This window comes from Hippopotamus amphibius, chromosome 9 (assembly GCF_030028045.1).
Source record: "Hippopotamus amphibius kiboko isolate mHipAmp2 chromosome 9, mHipAmp2.hap2, whole genome shotgun sequence".
NCBI classification, from domain to species: domain Eukaryota; kingdom Metazoa; phylum Chordata; class Mammalia; order Artiodactyla; family Hippopotamidae; genus Hippopotamus; species Hippopotamus amphibius.
Window position 1 is genome coordinate 73,903,551 of NC_080194.1, and position 21,181 is coordinate 73,924,731.

A 21,181-nucleotide genomic window follows, 5' to 3' on the forward strand; every position below is an offset into this window, starting at 1 on the left:
GCCCAAGATTTCTTATGTTCCTTCCGATTCTTACCTGGATGATAATTTCTGCTGGGCTCTCTTCAGCTTTCTTTAGGCCTACATTCTGAATACGCATGAACTGGCCTGTCGTAGGTATTCCTGGCGCATCGATTTTCCTTGTTGTTAGGGGAGGGCCAACAGCAGATGGACTTGAACAGGACTCTCTACATTTCTGTTGCTGGGGAGTGGAATTCGCCATCCCTGCCACCACCACATGGGTGGAGGGTAATGATCCTGCTTCACCAGTGAGCATACTAGTGGTAAGAGCCTTCTTTGGGGGATCCACTACCATATGCTCTACATTTGCATCAATCTGAGCTTCCATCAAAGACATTTTCAAAATGTCTGACACTGCTGTCTTCTCAGAGGCCTGAATGGGAGATATGCTTGTAACTGGTGATGTCAACTTAGGCACAGAACTGCCACCAGTTATCTTTGTAACTGTGGGAGGCTGGCGCCCCTCAAAAGTTATCTTTGTAACAGAGGATCCTTGGGTTATAATTGGCTGCTCCACCTGAAAACAAATTGGGGTTGTGTGTGTTACAGCTACATATCTTTGAGAAAACCTATCAAACACCCCAGACAATATGGCAAAAGAAACATTTGTGCAGTACACTAGGAAGATATTTTGAAGCTCGGTGTTTTAAAAAGAGGGCTGATGGGAAAGTATCTGGTTGCTTTTAAGAAACCTAGCAAAAGAGGAAGAGGGGTCAAAAGAACCTTTTTTCATCCAGCCAAATTTCATAGCAGTAAAGGAAAAAAAATGTCACAGCAGCCTTGTTTTCCTTTGGGATTTACATCCCCACACAGTACACCTTCAACCCACCTCAAATTATTTCATATAATCTTCAGCTTTTTAAAATAAAAAGTAGGGGTTTTTTTTCAATCTTTTGCTTCAAAATACATTTATACAAACATATTCTATATATATATATATGCATTTACAATACACACATACACACATAAATCACTTCAAAGCCACTGATTTTCCCTAATATAATTTTTCTTTTCAATATTCACAGATAATTCCTCCAAAATCTAGAAGATAAATCTAGAAGATAAATTTATTAACCAAATGGTGATGATGTAAACTACAAAGGAAGACGGTCAATGAAGATCCTTAAAAGACTATAGTTTACTTATTAGCATTACTGCCACAGAAATAAGAGTTTACAGGCATGGAAATAAATATTTTATACCTAAAAAATAAAAATAATTTAGGGATATCTCTTCTATGCACTGTTGATCAATGCTGAAGTTATTTCATTAAAAACTGCCTGGAAAATCAAGTTCTGAGTGCTATGCTTTTTTTTTTTTCATCCTATATTAATGCGTGCATTTCTTCCCTAATGTCAACCTTCTGATGGGGTAAAGTAATACCAGCGTAATGAGGCTTTTGAGTTTCCTCTTGCCAGGAGAATGCACTGCTAATCACAATAGGGCCGTGATGTTCTCATTTTTTCCGTGAACAGAGAAGTTTAACTTTGCATGCTATCAATATTCCGTTACCTGGCTTGCCGGCTGTTTCTCTGACGAGGCTGGGAGCGGCATTTGGCTCTGGGGGGTTTGGGGTTGCACGTAGATTTTTGGCTGGTTCGGAGCCTGCTGCAGCTTAGGGAGCTGCTGAGTGGTTTTCACTGCAAGCACCTGTACTACAGTTTGTGGGGGCTGTGCCATTAAGGTAGGAAGCTGCCTGTCTTTGGCCACCATGGGATGCTGTGTGTGCTGTACATCTGGCTTGGGCTGTGCTTGTTCTTGCTGGAGAGGGGTGAGTTTTTGATGCCTGATGGAAAGCTGGGGCATTTGCGGGAGTTTGTGCTGGAGCTGGTCTGCCTGCAGGTGGATGGTCTGCTTCTGTTTAGTCTGGAAGCACTGCAGAGTTTTCACTTGCAGCTGAGTCTGTTCCAGCTGTGGCTGGCTAAGTTTCTGCTGTTTAGCTGACTGTGACTGAGTCAGGGCAGATCGATAAAACAGACCTGTCTGAGGGTCTAAAGTGTCCATCTCTTCAACCTCGCCCTCCTCAGTTCCAAGTTCCTCGCTGTGTTTGGTAAAAGCAGTGTGACTGCTTAATGCCTAAGTAAAAAAGGCACAAAATAAGAATGAAATAAGAAAAACACCTATATTGCTACATTTTTCTCAAATTGGAAGAGACTTGATTACAAGAATCATTCAAAAAATTTCAGAAGGGAGAACCTAAAAAGACCAAAAAACCTCAAGGTTTATAAATCTAAACGGTGCTTAGGTTGAGACTCTCATAACTTCAACTCTTAGACATTAATTACTGAAAAAACTGGCCAACTCACTGCAATAAGAAAAGTCCTGGAGGGCCCAGAACTTATAGGTAAGAGAAATAAGGATGCCCTGCAAGCACAGCACAACACAGAAAAAGAAAAGGCTCCCTGGCTCAGGACACAGCTCTTCAGCCTGGTCATCAGAGCTGTTCATCCATCCAAAGGAAGAACACAGCAACCCAGAAGTGAGTTATGTAGAGAAAAGCCAAGGTTTAGAGAAGCCCACTTTATCCATGCACCCATCCAGCATGGTCCAGAAGGCAGGAGTTTCTGAGGGCCATGCCCATCCCAGTCCCCACAGAGGGCCTCTCTGCTCCAAGTGGAGACGGTTTGTCAGGCTTCACCAAGGTCTGTGTGAACTGCCCTCTGCATCCACCCTCCTCACCCTTTCTTTGCTTGGGTTCCAGGTCCACCAGCAATGGCTCCCCAGACACCTGGCTCCCAGGAGGGAAGGAAACTGGGGAGGGGACAAAAGTAGCCCTGTCAGTAGAAAGGGAGATGGCCTGGTGTCAGTTATAATAGGGTTGGGAGGAGGCAGTGATCTTGAGTGACATGATTAGGGCCAGCTGTCCAATCTCTCTTGATGTCTTGAGAAAGGTCAACGTCAGGACAGCCAGATGAGGGCCAGACTCCAGGCTGAGAGCTGACACCCAGCAAAACCTCCAGCCATCTGGCTTCCCTCAGTTATAGAAGATCCACTCAACCCCATCCTTCCCACTGCCTTGTCAAATGCTACGCATCTACTCTAAACTTTAAAACTTTGAGATTCAGTTGAAACCCTCCTCTATTTCCTAATGACCTTACACATACAGGTTTTTAATTCAACAATTTCTTCATTGCCTCTCTGATAGTTTGCTTGTAATTAGGGCCAACTGCTACCAGTTGAGTGATGACAATTTATGTGGCTGCTAATGATAAGTCATGCCTAAATCTGATATTTATGATATTACTTTAGAATAGAGGCAGGATACTTTGGTTTTAAATCCTGGCTCTGCCACCCAGAATTGGTTATTTAATTTCTATGAGCATGAGTTTCCTCATTTGTAAGAGGGATAATTCACCCACCTTGCACGATCATAGCAAGAATTAAACGAGTTAAAGTATTTAAAGCTCAAAGCACAGTATCTGGCACAAAATCAATGTGTCAATGTATTTTTCCCTTTTCCCCATTACCCTCGGTACCAGACTTTGTTTCATATTAATTCACTCTCCTTCCTATTGAGTCTCTTCCTCAATTGGTCACATACAGTAAAAGAAGTCAAATATTTATTTACCTACTTATTCTTAATGTTTCCATAAGGATTCATTATAAAAGCAAAGAGTAAAACAAATGAAAACCCCAGCAACAAACTGCTAAGCAAGCCAACTTCTATTTCATCTGAAAATCTTACCTTAGTGATAAATCCTTTCATAACAATAAAATACATAGAAACAGTGACTAATTCTGATGTCACAGATTCATCTAGATAGCCTTACCCTTTTGAAATGTTAAGAGTTCACAGAAGATCCAAGAATACTATTTTTTTTTTTTTTTTTGGCACACGGGCTTAGTTGCTCCGCGGCATGTGGGATCTTCCTGGAGCTGGGATCGAACCCGTGACCTCTGCATTGGCAGGCGGATTCTTAACCACTGCGCCACCTAGGAAGCCCAAGAATACTATTTCTTAATTACTTTCTGGTGTTAAGACTCTCAGTTCATTTCCTTTACTCACTCCTCACAGATGAAAGAACTATACAAACACTCTTCAACTCAGTTATTTCCCCTCTTATAATGGGAGATGAAACTGAACCTTACTTTATGAAGGAGGCAGTTATAGAAGGTAGGAGGAAAAAGAAGAGATACAACCTGCTGCATTATGTGGGTGATTGCTCCAGGGGAAGATGCTGGGATGGACTTCACCACCACCGAAGTCTGTGTTGCGGTCTGTGACTGAGCCACATGCTGGAGGAGGGTCCGCTGAGGCTGGGAGGGCTGTTGGGGCTGGGAGCGATGGCTGACTGAAAATAGAGGAGGTGATGATATTTCTCCAGAAATCACCACTGCATCTGTAACCAGCAGTCATTTTAAACAAATGTCTGTGAGATTGCATCACAGAGAGAAAGTGTGGCACTAGGAGGCAGAAGACCAGAGTCTGCCCATTTATGAGCTGTGTGACTCTGAGAAAGTCACTTATCTTCTCTGAGACTCTGTGTCCTCATCTGTAAAATGGGAATAACAAAGCTATTATAAGGATGAGATGAGAAATGTATGTGGAAGCACTGTGAAAACTATTATCACAAAGGAGGATCAAGTCCCTTAAAGTTATATCCTCCTGTGAATTGTACTCTTTCTCCAGTGACCTTTACCCCATTAAGGTAACAGAACAATAAGTTTCTGCAATCAAATGCCAGACTAACATCTTTAAGGACAGTGAGACAGTACAAGTTCTTTAATTTCTTGGTCCCAGTTCCAAATGCAATACAAAAACCAGATGCAATACAAAAAATTCACTCCTTTATATAGAAAGTGACACTGTCTCATATCCTGAAGATGTAAGAGGTCAAAGTGATACTGCAGAAAGAGAACTGGACCAAGAGTCATAACTGGATTCTGTCCCACTCTGCCATCAACCAGCCATGTGAATTTGAAGAGGTCACTTAAACTCTATGTTATTAACCTCTAAAATGCAGAGGTTTTATTTTGTTTGTTTTATTTTTGGTTTTATATTGGGATAAAAATTTATTTCTTAGAAGAGGACCAAATGAAGTAATGAATTGAAAATGGTCCTTAAATTGTTAAGTACTAAAATATAAAGTTAACAAAATAACAAAAAAGTCAGTGTTCTTTCATCTTCTCAAATTTAGCCCATCTGACACAAATAAGTAAGAGTATAGTTTAGGAAACAACCCCTTAGTTGTCTTAGTTTCTTGCAACAAGGTTCCATGGAGTAAACTATACATTTATATTTACATTTATGTATAGATATAAAACCATACATCAACTATACATCTATGTTGATGCCAAACTACCATTTTTAATCAATCTCAATCTCAACTTTTTAAACAGTATAAACAATCATCACTTCTTATTCTACAGAGCAAAAATGTTTATGTTTACTGGGAAACCAACTTTTTGAATAAGGAACAGATTAAAATAAATCTGTAAAATTAGTTAAGGATTTTGAGAATATCAGAACTCTCTCAATAATCCACGGTTCTAATTCGCATATATCTTGACCTACAATTTCAAGTAGTAGTGATTCCATACTTAGAAAAGTCACATTGGGGTGCCCAAGGGTAAGATGATCACTACAGAAATGAATGTGAAAGTGCCATTTATGTGTTATAAGTACAGCACTTTAAAACTATGCAGTGGGGGCTTCCCTGGTGGCGCAATGGTTGGGAGTCTGCCTGCCAATGCACGGGACACGGGTTCGATCCCTAGGCCAGGAGGATCCCACATGCCACAGAGCAGCTGGGCCCGGGTGCCACAGCTGCGGAGACTGCGCTCTAGAGCCCACGCTCTGCAACGGGAGAGGCCGCCATGGTGAGAGGCCCATGCGCTGCGGCAAGGAGCAGCCCCGGCTTGCCACAACTGGAGAGAGACTGTGCGCAGCAATGAAGACCCAATGCAGCCAAAAATAAAATAAATAAATAATAAAATAAATCTTAAAGAAAACTATGCTTACATGTGAAATATAAAGAAGCTTTATTTTTATAACACATTCTATCTATACTCACAAATGCAGTTTTTCTATTGTTGCTATACATATGCCTACATGTGATATGAGGTTATAGGCAGCATCACCAGTACTCTTTTATAAATGTACTACAGTATTTCACTATATTTCACAATACCCTTTATATGTACATTTTAAATTATATGTGTTAATAAAATCTTTCATATGTGTTCAGCCAAACTGAAAAAAAAGGGAGTTAAGGTTTATATTAAAATTTATAACTGAATAGGAGAAAAAACAAATCATACTAATAATATTAAAATTAAGCAAGCAAATTAATGAAGTTTTTCACTGATGGAAGCATTATCAGAAATGAATGACATTTGAAAATAAAAAATAAATATAATTTCTGATGAAATTATCAGATTATACAGAAGATTTCTGCTGCCCACACTAATCTTCATAATTATTACATTAAATTTATTAAGAAATGAAGTGGATTTAATAGATGATCAACTAAAACCATTTAAAAATAATCCTCATTCAAGATAACTATAGATCTCTTCATAGTACTTCCTCAGAGTGCAGGAAAGTTAGAGAAAAATAACATCCACTGCAGGATGATACAAGAGGCCAGGGCCAGGAAATTGGCTTTGAAGTCAGAGAAAACACACTGAGGCTCAGGCTATGATGGGAGAAGATTATGGAAGGGAGGTCACTGAGTGCATATTTGGAAAACAGCTGAAGTGACTTTAACTGGGCCATGTAAACACCATAAAACAGTCACTTCTTTAAACAACTCATTTTTCCAATGTCAAACTGCTCATTTCTGAGAAAGAATGCCAATATTCTGCAAAAGGAAAGTCTCTCTCCCTTTCACTGAGTAGAGCTTACCTTTCCTCTACCAGATCAGAGTAGAGCGCATCCATTTAAGTGGTTCCCCCCAAACAACCATCTTTTACCTTCAGTTATACTACAAATGGATGCACACCACTTACCTAGAAGGGGAAAAGCAATCTCTGTGCCCTCATCAGTGCGTTCTGAAAAGGATAAGTAAGGGAAGAAATCATAGGTCTTTTCATCTATTCACCGTTTGATAATATAGTCTATCCCCAGAAGTTATTATTGATTTCCCCAACATACTGCCCTCTGCTTTTTGTTAAATATCTCTAAAAAAGATGCTAGATGGATTTACATAATCTTTAATTGGATTTTCCCTTTAGGCAATTTTAACCTATTAGTCTTAACAATATCTCCTAAAATGATGCCAAAGAAATCCTTTTCCACTTTGGTATTTACATCCTTCAAATATTTGTAACTTTATGTTCTCTTTTAATCACTGCTTAGAAAAACGTAAGACAGGTGTTCTTTACATACTGCCTCATAAGTCATCTCTCCCAACCCCTAATTATTCACATTACTACTCTCTGAACTATTTCAAATCTTGAGGTAATAAAGTGTCTAAAACAGAGAGCAGCATTCCAGGTGTGGTCTCACCAGAATATGAAAGAATCTATTATCCTTCCTGCTCCACTTCTCTACATATGCCATCTAAAAATCTCATTAGTGTTTTGCTGCCAGACCACATTTTAAACAAATACCTAATGTGCTTTCCACTAGAACTCTAAGGTATTTACAGGGATATAAAATTTTCCACATTTTTTTCTTTACATTTTTAAAAAAGGGTTGGATTTTATACCTTCTTTTTCCCTTGACCCACCTCCCTTGACCCACCTCCCTTTCCCCAAAACTAAAAGATCCAGATGCATATGAATATTTATTCTTATAAAAAAGATATTCTATCCTCTCACAACTATTGCCCTATGTTCACAGATGTTATTTATGGCCAACTGGCAGTTTTATATTACTTGCAAACTTTGTAACAACCTATTGATTTTTTTCTCCCTAGTCATTAAAGACAGGGTAAATCCCAAGGACAATGTGAATCTGCTCTCAGAGAAAACCGGAAGAGATCTAGAAATATAAAAAATATATTCTCCCCCAAACAACATCCCATGAAATCCAGAAAGGTAGCTCTCCTACCTTAATACTACTTTTTAAGAGGACACCTACCAGTAGTGATGTATTCAGCAACTAGTTCTGACTCTACCACAGCAATTGATGGACTCTCAGGAGAATGTCTCTTTTCCTGGGTCATCTGAATAGGCACTGCCATTTGACTCAAGTCAATAGTGGGTTGTCTTGGTTTAGATTCCAATTTTTCCTTCACTGTATAAAAAAGTCAGGGGAAAAATTAACTTTTATTACAAACAAGTACTAAAACCAGAGTAGTTCATGGGAATAATGAACAAGACCTCTGGGGTGCCACATGGGCAGTGACTAAGGAGTCAGTGAGTTGAAAACAAAAGAGCAGACTGCTATGTATGGCTGTGGAATGCACAACTTGTGCAACCATACTCAGCAGCCTAGCAAGAATCCATATGCAATCAGACTAACCCCCTTCCCCCCATTATCACTAGGCCAAGTAATTAGATCTGTTTCCCTTGTACATACTCCCCTTAGAACATTTGCTTTACCCTTCTTCAAGGTACTGCCTGGTATTGTGGAGTTCACCAACCTGAAAACAAAGTGTGAGTAAGCAGTACACAGCATGATTTGCTCTAGGGCACACCTGCCCAGAAAAGCACAACACAGTGACCAGTTTAATGTGATCTATTAAAAATTCAAGATAATCTCCGAAGAAATGTTACAATATTTTTAGTGACTCTTAAAGAAAAAAAAGTTTCAGTGTCAGGAAAATATGGCCTCTCTATTCCTGCAAAAATGTCTATGGAATGATCTGGAATCAAGAATGGTTTCCATGGATAGAATAACTTTCTATATTATCACTTTTTCTACAAAATAATTTGTTTTCCACCCTCTATAAGGCATTAATGGAAATAGCTGAGTATGTCAAAGACAAGAAGCTGAGGAAATGCCTAAAGCCAAAAATAACACCAATAGAAAGATTAGACCAAAGACTTAAAAGCTAGTATTCTTTGGGTAGTGTAGAGTGGATGTTACAACAAATAGTAATCAGTAATTCAGTCCCACTGAATGATCATTCAGATTATTCTCAAGCATATAATGTGACAAAATCAAGATAATCATTTAAACAAAGAAAGCAAAACAAAACCAAAGGAGTACAAAAGTTACCCCACAAGTAGAGAGGGCATTGACCTAGGAATCAAAAGACATGGACTCTCACTCTGCCGCTAATCAACTGGTTTGTTTATCCATAATGAAAGGGTTGGTTGGATGAGATCATTGCTAAGGTCTCTCAAATACTCTGACAATATCTGACATATTATAATATAAAAGTCAGTATAACTAATACAGTTTTGCTTAGAGTTTACTGAAGATATTTAATAACTAGAAATACTGATTGGATCTTGTTAAGTAAGAATTGCTTTACGTGGAAGCTCAAGTTGTTAAATTACACAAAGAATATGAAGATAAAAAAAAATTAGAATGCTAAGAAGGCCATTAATGGTGTTTTAATGGCCACAAAAATGCCCCACCAATATCAAGGAGGATGGCAGGGGCCCTTCAATCTGCCTCCTACTGTTGTTGAATAGAATTGGCAACTGTACTGCATTTATCTTTGTGCTTAGAACTGATAGACCTACTCCTTTCTGGTAACAAAAGGCAACTAAGATTGTCCATTTTAAGCAGGAGACAGAGAAGAAAGAGCTCTGCCATTTATTCTTCTTTCTACTGACTATAGTCTGTCTATCCTTCAGTACTCCTGTGAACACCTTAATGAACTGACAAGTAAACAGACTGCACCAATAATTATAGACAAGTCCAGAGGGGGGAAATGTGCTCAAATAATAACAAAGAAAATATAACAGTAATAGTATTTTAGCACAACCCATCTCTAGAGAAAACATGCTTCATTCAATTGAGCATGTGAATTCATACCTGTTGTCTGTTGGAGTTCTAACAGAGCTTTGATTGTTGAAGTAGCTGATTGTGATTCACTGGATACATCCTGATAAATTATGGTGGGGCTAGTCTCCATTGCAATCTCATGTTCTGACCAATCCTGACGCCGGGAAGCAATTACATGAACTACAGGCTGGGAATCTGTTTTATATTAGTTAAAAAAAAAAAACCCTATAAACAAAGTTTCTCTTTAAAAAAAAACAATTTGTTTTTGTTTTTAATCTTTGTTTTACTATACACTTCATGCTTTATCTCCCCAAGAAGACTGTAAGCCCCCAGAGGAAATAATGTCTTTCATGTCTGTATTCACTTATTCATTCATTCATTCATTCAACAGACTGGGCACCTATGTGCCAGAGTCTATGTTTGGCACTGAGGATATAAGGGAGCTCATAGAATAACAAAAGGATGCTCAAGAAGCACACAATCTGGTTGGAGAGACAGACATGTAGAGACAAATTACAATTCAATGTTATAATTGTTATCATAAATAGGTGTGCCTTGTGTATGGGTGCATGTTTGTGTACAGTAAGAACAAAATGCTGCATGAGTCTTATTTTCCCCAATGCACCTGAAAATGTGTTCTGTATTCAGAATCTGAGCATTCAGTCAACACTTATTGGGTGGCTGAGTTACTGAAAGGAAATAAGAACGGATAAATGATCTACAAGCGGCATGATATAACAGGACACGTATAACATCTGGAGTTCAAAGTCTTAGTTATAGTCCCAGCTCTATCAGTTATCAGCAAGTTGATTCTTCGGGTCTTAGTATCATTATTTCTAAAATGGCAACACTAAAATTACCTCTCTACCTCACAGGATTTCTGAGGATATAATGAAATGATATACGTAAAAGAGCTCTATAAACTATTAAGGACAATAGAAATGTTTTATTTTTATTTTATTGTTGTTCTGGCTGTGGCCTGAAAAGTTCTCAATTCTAAGCCTTTTTGTTAGTTTCAAAATAAATTATACCCCTAACTCAAGGCTTATAATATTCATGCTATATAAGTATGCATGTAAATACTAAATACACATCAAAGCAAGCAACAAATTATTTATTGAGTTTTCCATCTACAGAATAAGTAGGTTGTACTAGACTGTTGTTAAGTTCCTAAACTCCTTGGTCCAAGATACCACACAGGAAATTATATAGACTATAAAAGTATGACTCCTACTCCCAAGTTTAGATTATAATGGAGGAGACATAAAATAAACACATAAACATAGCTTTGTATTCTGGGATAAAGTCAAATGATTAGGGCAACTATATAGAAAAAGACTATTTTGAATTGGAATGGTCAGTGAAAGCATCACAGAAAAGAATTCATGCAGCCCCAAAACCAAGAATAAATACAACTTAAGTTCAACCTTCTATGAACTTTATATTTTTAAAAACCACAAAGCTGTCCAAAAAGGTGAAGCAGGAGGGAATGACTCTAAAAAAACAAAAAACCAAAACACAAAAACCTGTCTTCCCAAAGAAAACAAAATCAATATACAAATACAAAATATCTGGAATTTTTCTTTACCATTAACAAATTGTATTTCCGCTCCCCATACTACCCTCTCAACACTAGGTAGAATACATGCCACTCCAGGGATGTATAATTTCCACTAAACTTTCAAAAAGAAAACTAGATGATTGAAGGACAGTATCCTGTAATAATATGAAATGCTACGTGAGACATATAACCGTTTTTCTTTACTCATTCTAAGCTGATATTTAGAATTTAAACTTAAGAGAACTTATTATATTAGGGAATCATTCATTTTATATAAACTAAGTTCTCAATTTTAAGTATTTCTCATGATGCTATAAGTACCCCTTGGCTAGATGAGAAGACCTACAGGCAAAGAACAACTTTGCAACCCAGCTCTGTAAAATACACATACTAAATACCCAGAAAAGCAAAAACTGCATTGGTAGAGAAATAAGGTGAATAAGACTGGAAAAGGAAAACAAATCTCCACATAGGAGCACCTATCAGTGACATCACCCCATATAACATCATCCCATAGGGACTTGGGGAAATTGGTCTTTCTCTTTCTGCCCATACTCAGAAGAAAGCGTAGCTGACCATACAAAGCATCAATGCAGCAACCCCAACAGCTGTGACAAAGAATGAGAGCATGAACCTAAATGTGAAAAACATTCCTTGAGTGATTTTCCTCTCTACTTTTGGCTTATGCTTAAACTAGATAAGTCTACTGCCTACCAAGTCTGATGCTGGGGTCTGAGTGCAAAGACTTAGACACCAGAAGCCTGATCTAACAGTTCCATTTGATTATGCAGTGTGCATCCATCTAGACTCCCCTATTTCTCCTGAGGATGATGGCTTACTGACCCTCAATATCTTCCCACACAGGTCATTTAACAAATATTTATTGGGCATCTACTACATATTAGGTACTAGAGATATACATTGTACTGCTACATCCAAAGGCAGATTCAGGCATCTCTATGTCTCCTATGTCTTTACTATAAGAAGCATTTGCATAGAATCATAAGACTGCTCAGCTAGAAAAAAAGTCTAAAAGTATATTTAATACTACCATCAATCCTATGCTAAAATCTTCAAAATATCCCCAACAGTCCAGGAATCTAGCACCAGAGAACTCACTGCTTTCCAAGACAGTTTCCTTCCATCTTTGCACAGTTATGACAATTAGATAATTTTCTTCTATGTAGTGGAAACAGGTCTTCTGATTGCTACTCAATGGTTCCAGTTCTGTCCATGTACCTACCAAAGACCAATTCTTTTCCTCTTCCATGTCACAGTCCTCAAGATAATTGACAAGGAACTTCCCTGGTGGCACAGTGGTTAAGAATCCGCCTGCCAATGCAGGGGACATGGGTTCAATCCCTGGTCTGGGAAGATCGCACATGCCACGAAGCAACTAAGCCCGTGCGCCACAACTACTAAGCCTGCACTCTATAGAGTCCACAGGCCACAACTATTGAGCCCACATGCCGCAACTACTGAAGCCTAGAGCCCGTGCTCTGCAACAAGAGAAGTCACCGCAATAAGCCCATGCACTGCAATGTAGGGTAGCCCCCTCTCTCTGCAATCACAGAAAGCTCATGCACAGCAACAAAGACCCAACGCAGCCAATAAATAAAAATAAATGAAAAATAAATAAATAAAATTGTTTAAAAAAAAAAGATAACTGACAACAGTTCCCGTGTCCCATACAACCTAACCCAATCTTCACCTTCTCTTCTCCCTAATAAGTATCTTATCTCCACCTACCATTCTTCATATAAAATGATTCCCAGATGCCTTATGCATCTAAACCATCTCTTCTCAACTAAACCCAAGATGTCTATATCCCTTCCATGATGTAATATGTACCTTCCCTCTGAAGTACTGTCATAAAGCCCAAGGCCTTCACAGTATATAACTGCTTATACAGCTTTGCCCCAAATGTTCCAGAGAAAACTAGTTCCTCAAGATGTTCTGCAAAAGAAGGGTTCCATGGTCAAAAAAGTTGGGGGGCATTTTACATTATGTCCATCTTTCACAATATATATTATCACATAATGGCTCTGAAAAGTTCTGCAATAAGTATGTTTTGCTTAACTTAGATTTATTCTTCAACCTCACCATGACCTACCGAGATCATGAAGCTTCTGGAAAAATCATCCTAGAAACCAAGATGTGGCCTACTTCAAGCAATGTCTTTACAGGATGCATTTTTGTATTTGCCTCATGCCACATTCCATCTTAAATCCCTACCCTTGGTTTTGTCTCCATTTTCTCTTCCATTTTACTTCACATAATTTGTATTCTAGCTAATCTACCTTCTGGAATTAAAGAGAATACAAATGAAGAAAACTTTTAACATTTTTTTCTTTCTTTTTAAAAAACTCTGGAACCCAATAAGCGCAATAACCCTATTCCCAAGTTAGAAAGGGAAAAAAAGAAGATCCAAATAGGAAGGAAAGCTCAGGAACTGTGGAAGGCATACATACCAATCTTCAGTAAGTGACCTAGGCAAGTATGACCTTGAACTATTAGGGTTGGTCATCTAGCTATCTATCAGTTTGTAAAAATACTTCATGTGCATACAATTTAAAAGGCCCACCCACTACGTTAGGCGAAACCCCAGAAAGGAAAAAATGTTTTGAACTCAGGCAACAAAAATGAGTTTATAAGGCTGAAGCTTAACCCTGTGCCACAGTTATTATTGTTTGTTCATTCAGTGAAACTTTTACTGGGTGTCTGCTTAGAGCTAACTAAGCTCTTTACTAAATATTGAATACATAGAGATGAATATGCTCCTTGCCTTTGAGAAGCTAGTAGCCTAGTGAAAAAGAAAATAATTATATTAAACAAATAAAAGTACAAAATAAAATGATCAATGTTAAAATAGCTGGTAGTACAAAGCAATTTTGGAAGCATAGTATAAAAGGAGTAATGAACCCTCCCACGGTGATCAAGGAAAGTGCCACAACAAGGTGAAGATGAAGGTCTCTATTCCAGCCTGTGAGGAGATAGTTCAGAAATAAGGTTATAAGGCCTAAAATGCTATTCCTTGTGGGTGGGGAATGGTGGGGAAAGTTTAGAACCCACAAGTAGAATCAAGAAATCCCTTGGCATAAGAGACATCCTTGTTCTAAGCCTTGTGTAAAAAGGAAATCATCAGAAAAAGGATATGAAGTCAAGAAAAGTTGATTCATTCTTACAGAAGAATGCAAACTATCAACTATATAACAAATAATGGGCTTTAGAAAATTATCAATGGATGCTAAAACTGGTAGATAAATGTTTGAAAGGAATATGATATTTATATAGTCTCAAAGCATCTCCCCATAAATTACCATTAATGTCAGAGAGAATATGGTAACTTCATAATGCAAAAAAAACAGGAAGACATCATCTTAATTACCAAGAGATCAACATTAACATCACAAATACTGGAACAAACTGACATTGGTGCCTCCTGATAAGATAAAGCTAAGGATACATCACATCTGTAGAATTTCTGCTGAATCAAATGATAAAGAAACATCAGACAATATCAAATTGAAGACTACTTTATAAAGTAACTGATCTATTTCTTTCAAAAATGTCAAGATCAAGAAACACAAAGAGGGCTTCCCTGGTGGCTCAGTGGTTAAAAATCGCCTGCCAATGTAGGGGACACAGGTTCAATCCCTGGTTCAGGAAGATCCCACATGCCGAGGAGCAATTAAGCCATGCAACACAACTACTGAGCCTGCACTCTAGAGCCTGTGAGCCACAATTATTGAGCCCACGTGCCACAACTACTGAAACCTACGTGCCTAGAGCCCATGCTCCGCAACAAGAGAAGCCACCACAATAAGGAGCCTGCACACCACAATGAAGAGTAGTCCCTACTTGCCACAACTAGAGAAAGCCTGCATGCAGCAATGAAGACTCAATGCAGCCAATAAATAAATAAATTTTTTAAAAGAAACACAAAGAAATGCTGAAGGATTATCCAAATTTAAGGAAAATAAAGAGCCATGACAATTAAATGCAACTAAATGTAATGCATGATCCTAATTGGGATTGTGAACTGGTGGGGGGAGGGGGTGGTAAAACTACAATGAACATGATTGGACAGCTGATGACATTTGAATGGATTGTAGATTATAGAATTATAACTTCTTATGTCTTGATTTTGATAACTGTATTTTAGTTATGAAGAGACTAACCCTTAAGAAATATAAACCTACAATGTAAGTATTTAGAAGTAAAGGACATGATATCTACAACTTGCTCTCAATGGTTAAAAAATTTTTAAATTATAAACACAAGGAAGAGGGCAGAAGGAAGCAACAACAAAGCAAATAGGGCAAAATATAAATAAGTGGTGAATCTAGATAAAGAAAATACACGGGATAGTCTTCTTGCAACTCTGCCGTAAGTTTGAAATTACATTAAAAGAAAAGTTACTAAAAAGAGGTGGGCTAAAAACTACAAAAGCAATATAAAGAAAAAATCGACTGTTATATAGTGCTTATAATTACCCATAGGTATACCCTCTTATACCTTGAAAACCAAACATGAATCTTAGATTGATCAAAATCTTTATCCCTTTCCCTCGTGGTTAAGACTAAGCACTTCCACTACAGGGCATGCTGATTCAATCCCTGGTCGAGGAGCTAAGATTCCACATGCCGCAAGGTACGGCCAAAAAAACCCCCCAAAAACAAAAAACAAACAAACAAAAACCTTTATCCCTTTCTCTTAAATCATAGCATATATATTCCCAGCCCCCTGTCTTCGTGAGAATGTACTAAGGAACTATACAGGGATATGGTGAGAAGAGTAAATGCAGATTATAAAAACTGGCTTTATAGTCAACTATATTATATATGCGTACTTTGGTGAATTTTTTCTGTATTATAGAATATTTTTAAAAGAAGTAATATGAGGACTTCCCTGGTGGCACAGTGGACAAGACTCTGTGCTCCCAATGCAGGGGGCCCAAGTTCGATCCCTGGTCAGGGAACTAGACCCACATGCATGCCACAACTAGGAATTTGCATGCCACAACTAAGAGTCCTGGAGCCACAACTAAGGAGCCATCCTGCTGCAACCAAGAGCCCTCCTGCCACAACTAAGACCTGGCACAACCAAATAAAGAGTAGGCCTTAACATATATTTGGAAAAAAAATAATAAAGTAATATGCAATGAAAGATAAATAACAAGAATAAAAACAAATGATGCCATGTATAGTAACAGATCAAAGAGCAGAAAACTTACACTCAATCACTTCCAAAAACAGCCAAATTTTTGTCCCTTTCAATAAAAACTGAAGGCTCCCTAATGAAATGGCATGTTAGGGAAGTAATGATTGGCTTATAGTTCCCTTAGGAAAAAACTAGCAATTTCAAAAGATAATCTGAGATTATGTATACACAGACAACTACTGTTCAGGTCCCCATTTCAGCACCAATTCATAACCTAAACATTTTACCTGACCTCTATGAAAATACTTCTCAAGGGGAAAAAAGGCTGGTATTATTCAAATAACTGCAGACTTAAAAATAAAAGAGGAAAAAAAGCATCTGATGTGTTAAACTAAGAATGGAATCTATACATACAAAATCAGTAACTCTGAAAGAAATAATCAGAGAATAAGCATCACCCCACTGTAACCAGATATAAACTGATTCATAATCAATATAGAATGTATAAATTAAATTATATAAATTATAATTATATAAATTAAATCTCAGCAAATTGAGTCAGAAAATATTACTATTATTGATAATATGCTGAAGAAAATTATCCATTTTCTAAAATGAGAGCCATATTGTTCATTAAAATCAACATTTTATTTTTAATTGATGAGTTTTCAAAGACCATTTCAAATGCTACCTCCTTCATGAAGCTTTCTCATGCAGCTTAGTACATAGTATAAACTAATAAATAAATGTCAAATTGAATTAGTGGAATAATCAGCAATTTGAACCATTAGTAAGACTAATCTGGAAGATTCCACTGAAGAGTTAAAATAATAATGCCTGTACAATATGAAAAAACTGTATTAGAAAAGTGAAAGTGCTAAGAAAGCATTCCAGAGAGAATAATGGAGAGGTGAGGAGAGGAAACGGAGTGAGTGAGGAATGATCAAGAGAAGATAAACAGTTTTGTTTGGATGTATCAGAGCTTAGAAGTACAGGCATAAATATACTACCTGACAATGTGGGTGGTTAAAGTAACAACAGACGTGGGTACTAGATTTGTAGAAAGTCTCAAAAGTTATGATCAGGAGTTTATTTCAAGTGGCTTCCTAGAACAACATAATTAAAACAGCACCAAGGATAATAAGTTTCCCTACTATGGAGTCTGGCTTCATAGCACCTTCCTTATAATTAGGACAACCATACAACTATCATTTAAACTGGAACACGTTTGAGAGTGAAAGAGAATGCTACTAATAATTATTCTAGAACAGAAATAAACTTACTTGTCCCATGCAAACTACAATGTATGATTACCCACTTACAGCCCACTTAAGGCCCCATGTCTGGCCACCTTGATCCTTTCTCAGGGTTCAGCGACAACCATTTCAAAAGGTATATTCACTTTCTTGCATACTTCTCCTACTTACTCAAAGCAAACAGAAGGAATCACAGGTCTATTCACTCTGATAATATCCACCTGCCAAAATAATCATCTAAAGTTTACCCATTATTTAATGAACATATGCCAAGCAGGAAAGAATGGTAAGTCTCACCAAATACAAAACTTCAGCTCACTGATTATATATCAAACAAAAGACAACAAAATCAAAGAACTGATAAGTCAAAGCATACATGTTTGTTTGAGATCCCTAGATTTAACTATTTTAGAACTAGGGCACTATGTCAGCTGTTATTATATAAACCAGAAGTAAGATGGATCTTACCTTGGGAACTTTGGGAGGACTCTGTAGAAGAGGAACTACTATCTGTATAACTCTGTGGTTCTTCTTTTCCCTCCTGAATAGATGAATTACCAGCCTCTGCCACCCTGGATGCTTGCTGTAATGTTTCTGTGACCAGCTGCCTTGTTTGTTCACTAACAACTGTAGCTTGAAACGTCACTGGTTTGGGTTTAATAAGAACCTAGAACACAAGCAGAAATACAACCAGTATAAATTTTAGAGCATTTAAAAAATGCTTCACTTGTAGGTCACAATGAAACATTTTCCTGATGTAGAAAACGGTACTCTGCACATTTATTATGTTTTGGGCACAGTACTGTTAATCAAAGACGAATTTGACCTATGAACAAATTATAGCAGGCCACATACAACATATCAAGTGGTACATGCTACATTACAACAGCTATGATTCTGACAAGAGCCTTTGCCTTTGTTTTTTCTTGCCTACAGTGACTTCAGGATTCATTTTATAATCTATAGGCTGCATAGTAGAATGAGAGCCACAAGCTAAGGATGGCAGAACAGAAAGATACAAGGAGCCTAGATTCCCAGGGGAACTTCTGATTCACAATAAGTTAAGGATTTGCTTCCTCTGAATATTTTTCAACATAATAAAAATAAAACCCTAATTTGTTTAAGCCACCGTTCTTCAGGTTTCTTTTCTTTAGCAACCAAGTGAAATTCCTAATTAACACATCTGCACGAAGTAAACTTACTTAGGACTCTGGTCAACTTTGAAATACATCCCCAGAGGAACACTAATTTAGACAACCACTAGAATCGATACAGAACGTGATAGATTAACTCTTGGCAAAGGTCAAAACCACAGACACTAGAACAAGTAAAATGAGAGAGAAGTTTCACACTGAACCATTCCACTCCAAAATTTGGACCCTAGGAGTTAACTTCAATTGGGTGCATGAAATAAAAATGTTACTTCACCACAATTATTTTTTATTTCTCCCCACATTAGTTTCTAAACCTTTTCAGATTCTATTAAGTCACATTTCCAAAAATTCAAGAATGAAAACATGGGTTATGACTTAGATGATGGAGCAAATGAAACTGTTACAGTTGAAATTTAAAGACAATTTGAATTTATTAGAAAATCACAAAACATTATTTAGATACATAAACAATTTGGCTATAATACTGAGGGAACTGATTTTAAAGGCAAATTATTAGTTTGTAGGTAAATTAGTATCTTTCACAAAATTTCTAGGAGAGCATTTCTCAACCAAAGCTGACACTGCTTCCTTTGATAATCTTAGAAAAGTAAAGTACCTGTAAAATAAACAGTAGCCCAGCAACATAGGATTAAATCCTGAGCCTCAATTTCCCAGGCAAATTTCCAGAAAAGCTACCTTTCATTTACTGGTTGAAAAATGAACAGATCTCTAACTTCCCCATTAGTCAGGTTTCAAGTAAATCAAATTTTATAAGTAAATATCCAAAGTGCTTTCAAAGGCCATGTAAGCTTATAAAAAATAAACACTTTGAGAGATTATAAATAATTACCATCCTCCTCAACCATCTTCTTCTCAAAAAACAATATACAACTTCGGCAAATTTTATTCCAAGGGGATTCTTTCCTCTAACCTTTGCTCATGACATGACACAAATATTAAGATTTTTTTAAAAAATACTGAAAAGAGAAACACAGGTTTTGAAAACAGATGATTATACACATTCAATCATAACTTTTAATAATCTTATTCTTTAAATATTACTGATCTTTTCATTCAAATTTCTACCTTAGAATTTTAGGAATTTGAAATACGCCAGAGTCAAGAAAAATCTCCAGATCTTAGCATACCTGTGTTTTCCCTTGCTGCCCATAAACAATTTTTGTTGGGATGATTTTAGCTGCTGGTTGAACTGTGGAACCTATTCCTTTTGGCTGAGTTACAATCATTTTGGTGATGGGTCTTGTAGCAGTGATAATAGCTGGCTTTGCTCCTGTTGGCACCGTCTGAATAGTCTTTTCTCCCTAAATTGAAGTCAGTAAATATATGAGATTTATGTGCATTTAAATGAAAAACAAACAACTGTTCTTTCACTGAAAAATCACAGAAAGGTTTTACCAAGATCATAGGGAAAGGGCTGTAAATTTTGCAACAAAGTACAATGTTCCCAGGTTATCAGAAATCTTAGTTGAAATGATCTTAGAAGTCATCTAACCAACCTTCTGTCCAAAGAAGGCACTAAATATTTCTTGGTGAATGAATTTTAAAAATTACTTTATGTAAGAATACTTATTATACTGTTTCATTCACAGTATATATATATTTTAATATATATAATATTTTATATATATACTAAAATAGTCAAAAATTATAGAAGAATATATACTAAAATGTTAACATTGGTTATCTCTAAGTGTTGGGACTATAGGTTTTGCCCCCCCCAACATTCATCTTATTGTGACAGTTTATCTGAAATGAACATACGTGTAATAAAAAAAATTACTGTGCATTTTACCAAGAGCTAAATGTTCACATATAAAATAAACTGCCTAAGTTCCCCAAATATGAAATTATAAGGATATATAGCAAAATGCCTGAGTGAAATAGTATGGGCAAGAGATGAAATCAGCAGAGGTATTAACATTCTTTCTGAGGTTACATGGGAAGATACAAAGAAAAAACTGAGGACATTTCCCACATTAGCATGTTACTAATATCACTTTAGTCTATTAACTAGATAGTTTAATAAGCCCATTAACTTTTCACCATTTCCTGTACTTTCATCTCCTTTATTCTTAAGTACCATTTTCTGGTCATTTATGGAGTCAATACTTGAGCCTAACTAAATTACATTCAAATACAGTCATTTTACTAAACTATTAAA

The 21,181-nt window shown here is 37.0% G+C and overlaps 1 protein-coding gene across 11 annotated transcripts in view; it reads right to left on the reverse strand.

The window, feature by feature from the left end:
* Window positions 1-21,181, reverse strand: part of EMSY (EMSY transcriptional repressor, BRCA2 interacting) — an 86,751-nt gene that overhangs the window by 6,033 nt on the left and 59,537 nt on the right. For 7 of the 11 annotated variants that reach the window (XM_057750888.1, XM_057750883.1, XM_057750885.1 and 4 more), the window contains 8 exons: window positions 20,148-20,321; window positions 18,314-18,512; window positions 9,896-10,060; window positions 8,045-8,200; window positions 6,970-7,011; window positions 4,159-4,310; window positions 1,531-2,094; window positions 35-535 (listed from right to left, as the gene is read on the reverse strand). In XM_057750888.1, the coding sequence (XP_057606871.1) occupies window positions 35-535; window positions 1,531-2,094; window positions 4,159-4,310; window positions 6,970-7,011; window positions 8,045-8,200; window positions 9,896-10,060; window positions 18,314-18,512; window positions 20,148-20,321 (1,953 nt within the window). The remainder of the gene's footprint in view (window positions 1-34; window positions 536-1,530; window positions 2,095-4,158; window positions 4,311-6,969; window positions 7,012-8,044; window positions 8,201-9,895; window positions 10,061-18,313; window positions 18,513-20,147; window positions 20,322-21,181) is intronic. The other 4 variants (XM_057750887.1, XM_057750882.1, XM_057750886.1 and 1 more) reach the window with 3 other exon arrangements.